General features: G+C 39.7%; 1 protein-coding gene across 2 annotated transcripts in view; it reads left to right on the forward strand.

Moving 5' to 3' along the window:
* The window catches only part of xxylt1 (xyloside xylosyltransferase 1), a 34,450-nt gene extending 30,082 nt beyond the window's left edge, over nucleotides 1–4,368 (forward strand). For both annotated transcript variants that reach the window (XM_087171999.1, XM_023399233.2), the window contains exon 5: nucleotides 1,356–4,368. In XM_087171999.1, the coding sequence (XP_087028125.1) occupies nucleotides 1,356–1,752 (397 nt within the window). In that variant the 3' untranslated portion in view covers nucleotides 1,753–4,368. The remainder of the gene's footprint in view (nucleotides 1–1,355) is intronic.
* The last annotated feature ends 243 nt before the right edge of the window (nucleotides 4,369–4,611 follow it).

Genomic DNA, 4,611 nt, shown 5'->3' on the forward strand with positions numbered 1-4,611 from the left:
ATAGCACCCCTTTCGGGATCAAGACGCACGTTTTGATGTATATATTACCGGGGTTTTCTCAAAGCTGCGGGACGAGTTACGCGCCGAAATTTGGCGGAAGAATAATAAACCCGAAACAGAATATTAATAGATGCCTCGGAGCTGAGCACCCGTGGCACTAAATACTGGAATAATGTAGTATATTTTATGTCAGGACTGCAACTTAACCAGATCAAATTGCTGGATAGATTTGCTGACAGGCATGTTAGTCAAGTGTGTCAAAAATAGTGACCCTTTACACGATGCATAATATAAAGAAAGTACTATACTGTATATTACACAAGGCTAAAACTTTCCTTGCCTAGGAAACCTCTGGAAATAAGATGACTTTAAGAAGACCTACAAAGAGGTCTTACTTGTGTGCACATACATCAAACCTGTGCATACAAATGTTTGTTGAATGAAGCTCTGTGTGTCATTTAGCTACTCCAGAGTTGGTATATTGGCAGAACAGGGTGCTGAGTTGGCACAAGCCTTTGACAGTCCTGGACCAACTCTCTTCCTGTTTTTGGCCACAGTGTTGTTTGTTCAGCAAATGACTGAAACAGAGATGCCCCTCACTTTTCTAAATGCACAGCAGCCCAAACCTACATGAGTGAGATATTTCACTGCTGGTGCACAGATTCGTGACTGTGCACAGATTCAGGAAGGTATTGTTTTTAATCACTCAACCAAAAAGTGATTGTGTTTTACAGAGGGAAATGTGTGTCACAGATGGTTTGTGACTTTTCTGCATCTTGTAGTTATGATATAATTTTTTAATCACCTGAAAGAGTTTTGTTTTGCACAGGTTTGGGTGTCATTAATGGGCATAGACAAAAGTAATCCTGCAGGCACCAGAAAGTTGCACAGTAAAAATTCTTTTGCAAAATCTGTAGAGTGGGAAGCTCAGTGAGGCGAGCGCTTGGTAACATTGACTCTTGTTTCTCAAACTGGCTGCCAAACATGCCTCTCTTATGGAACAGTTAATACTCCAGAAGAGCAGGGTTATATAAAATAGGATTCTGCGACAAAACTAATATGATGACTTCTCCTTTTGTGACTCCAGCTGTTTGTCAAATTGACTTTCCCTTTGCATGGCAAATCTACAATTTGATTTATTCATTTGAACTGATTTCATTTAAAAAAAAAAAAAAAAATGTCTGTCTTAATTACTGGTGTCATTGTGACACCAAATATAGACTAGAAGGTAAAATATTTTCATCATTCATTGTCATCATGTGAACCACTTCCACAGTTTGCCGATTGGCCCTGCCAACGAACTCACAGTCATGTTGACTAAGCTTCTGCTAACACCTCTTTCCCTCTTTCTGCAGACACACCTTTTGGCAGTATCGTAAGGAGAACCCTCAGACCAGAGTAGGTGAACCTCCTCCTGATGGTCTCCCAGGCTTCAACAGTGGCGTGATGTTACTGGACCTGGGAGCGATGAGGGCCTCAGCTCTCTACAACCAGCTGTTGAAGCCCAGCAACGTGGCCAAACTGGCCGACCAGTACCGCTTCAGGGGCCACCTCGGTGACCAGGACTTCTTCACCATGATCGGCATGGAGCATCCTGAACTGTTTTATTCCCTGGCCTGTGGCTGGAACAGGCAGCTGTGCACCTGGTGGAGGGACCACGGATACGGAGACGTGTTTCAGCTGTATTATCGCTGTGATGGACCTGTTTATATCTACCATGGGAACTGTAACTCCCCTATACCAGATGACTGATGTATGTGCTGCACTGATGCTGCAGCCGAGTCTATCATGTCTGCAGTATAGCTTAAGGGAATTATTTATCCTGCTTGTTGGGAGGATTGTGACTTTTAAGGCAGTTTTCCTTTCTTGACCCTGGAGCCATGGCCACAGACTCAGTCCCCTGCTGGTCAGTGGGGCTACTGAAGGGCCCTCCCACACAAGTTCATCGGTGGTATTTTAGAATAAGAAAAAAGCTCTGCGGTACAGCAATGCAAGCAGATGCATTAGCATTTGTTCAGGTACTGAAATGATGAAATATGATCAGTGAGGTTCAGTTTGAGTCACAGATCCATTCATTTGAATGCTTATCAAATAATACTGCAGAAGAGTTTACATCATTATCAGGAAGGATTTTACTGCCCTTGAAAACTATCAAGGTAGTAATCCTTTCATTTTATCACAAAGATCACAGCATGATGTTCAAATGAATGTGGGGGGTTTTTCAATGGGAATGCAGCCTAATGCATCATGCAGTCAATGCCATTATTCCTTTCATTTGCTTATATTTTAATTGACTTCAATAAATGTTGGTAATTGTTTTAAGGGGAATCTCAAAGACCACTGTATTTAATGAGGAATTCATGTCGCCAATAGAGCTGCATTGATCAGATCAACACAAAACTAACCAGCAACTATTATGATTCTCAAATATTACTTGCTGGTTGCAGCTTCTAAATTGTGAGAATATTATGCGGTTATGTGTCATATTATAAATTGATAAATTAAATATCTTTGAGTTTTGGACTGTTGATAAAACAAGACATTTGAGGACGATTCTTGGGCTTCAGGAAATTATTCAGCATTTTTCACTCTTTTCTGACGTTTTATGCACAAAAGTGATTAAACATTAAATCAAAACAAGAAGATTAATTGATAATTAAAATAATTGTAAGTTGTCACCCTAATTTATAACAAATGTGGAAATATCTGCAAGAGATATATATTGAGCTACTGTGTTAATTGCCACTGATAAACAAGAGTCCTGTACTTTTTTTCCACTTCCCTCCTACTGCTCTCTCTGGTTCCCTGCACCTCAAGCTTTCCAGCAGTAGCACAGGTTAAACCTGCGTCAACTTATCTTCATGCAACACCACACCAGGTGAGGGCTAATCTGGTGCCATTCATTTTCCACCTCTGTGACTTGTGGAGGAAAGGGAGGGGTATGTTTAACACCAGTAGACTCCCTCTTTCCGGAGCCACGTGGGCGCAGGACATAACACACTTCCACAGTGCCTTTCAAACACATCTTTCTGTAGGTTGGAATAGATAGGGAGAGGAAAAAAAAAAAATCACATCAAAGGGTGTTAGTGCTCCCTGCACTGCAGTTTAGCTGAGGCCGAACACACAGGTTTCAGAGGTGCTGCGTCCAAGAGCATGACTGCAGACACTGACCCACTTTTGAGTGTTCTTGCTGTGCTCACTCGATAAGTACCCAGTTTCAAAGAAATGTCAACACTCAATATTCATCAGTCAGGAAATTGTCTGAGGAGATGCACAATTAAGCACACACATGCACATGGTGAGAGTGACGAAGCTGAATGCCCCACACCATCGGTGGAGTCAAAGAAAGGCTACTCACGACACTTGAGAATAAACATTACTCCAAATCAATAAGCTTCCCTTTGATTCACCCTTCAACCCAGTATTTGCTCTGCCTCTTTCAGAACCATACTCTTTAAAGTATTAAGAAGTATTCTGTTTGAGTGAATACTGAAACACAGCTTCTATTCTGAATTCTTGACTGCACTTTACAATTTCAAAACACAAGCTTTATCATCAAGGGTTTTGTTGACTAGACGATTGTTGCATTTATTCTACTGGATTTAAAATGAAATGTTCCTCACTCTACCAGTTTTGTACATTTTGCCTGATTAACTATACATAATAGTAATCTGCTTAGAATAACTAAAACATTGCACAGAATAAATATGTATCTGATCTTGAAGGAAAGCAGTGTGCAAACGTAAACATTGTGGAAAGGACTGAGTTTGTCTAATCTTGAATGAAAAAGCAGACTTTCAAATCTCCCACTGTCAGAGCTTCGTCCACAGCAACAATGAGTTTACAAAACAGCCTCCGCTCAAAATCGCACCATCATGTAGCAGCACCAAAATGTAAAACTAAAAAGTGCAATAAGATGTTCAATGTGATAGATTACTGTTAATACCAGAAATATACCTGTTGCATGGGTTGGCAGTGAGGGCTTAAACATGGAAAACCTCTTGTATCATCCTTTAAAAATCATCTTTTGTCTGTCTATCTGTTTTTCCCTGTGTCCCGTACACATCCATCACGTTTTATGTGTTATTCTTGCCCGTTTTCAAACACACAAACTCTTGTGTATAAAATGGGTTAATGAAAATAGGTGGAGATTTAAGATGGAGGGCAACATGATTGATGTGGTGTAACTTAATAAATGTTACAAAGGTAGTATCTTTATATTTACTGTATTGACCCAGGTTCACCCTCTCACACCAACAACAAACACATTTTGTCACAGCAGTGTTGGTGTGAAAAGGTAAATGACCGTTCTCTATGTATGAATGTGCAATGATATTTTTAAAGGGCTAATAAATGTAAATAAATAAATGGTCCACTTCTTTCTTAGACAGATTAGAAAGCTGTGTTAAAGACTCAATGTGATGTGATTGTTTCATGACAAAAGCAAATGTGAAAGTAGCTTTACATGATCTTTTCATAGACGAGCTTCCTGTGACAGAAATACAGCAATTCTGTGACCTTTGTGTGTTCAGCTTTCCTAAATCAATTATATGACCTATTTTTTTTTTTTTTTTTTTTTTACGATGTTTTATGGAAAATAAAAATGAAAAC

Source organism: Seriola lalandi, unplaced genomic scaffold (assembly GCF_002814215.2).
Source record: "Seriola lalandi dorsalis isolate HSWRI2012SDOR001 ecotype SW California unplaced genomic scaffold, Sedor1 jcf7180002051035, whole genome shotgun sequence".
NCBI lineage: Eukaryota > Metazoa > Chordata > Actinopteri > Carangiformes > Carangidae > Seriola > Seriola lalandi.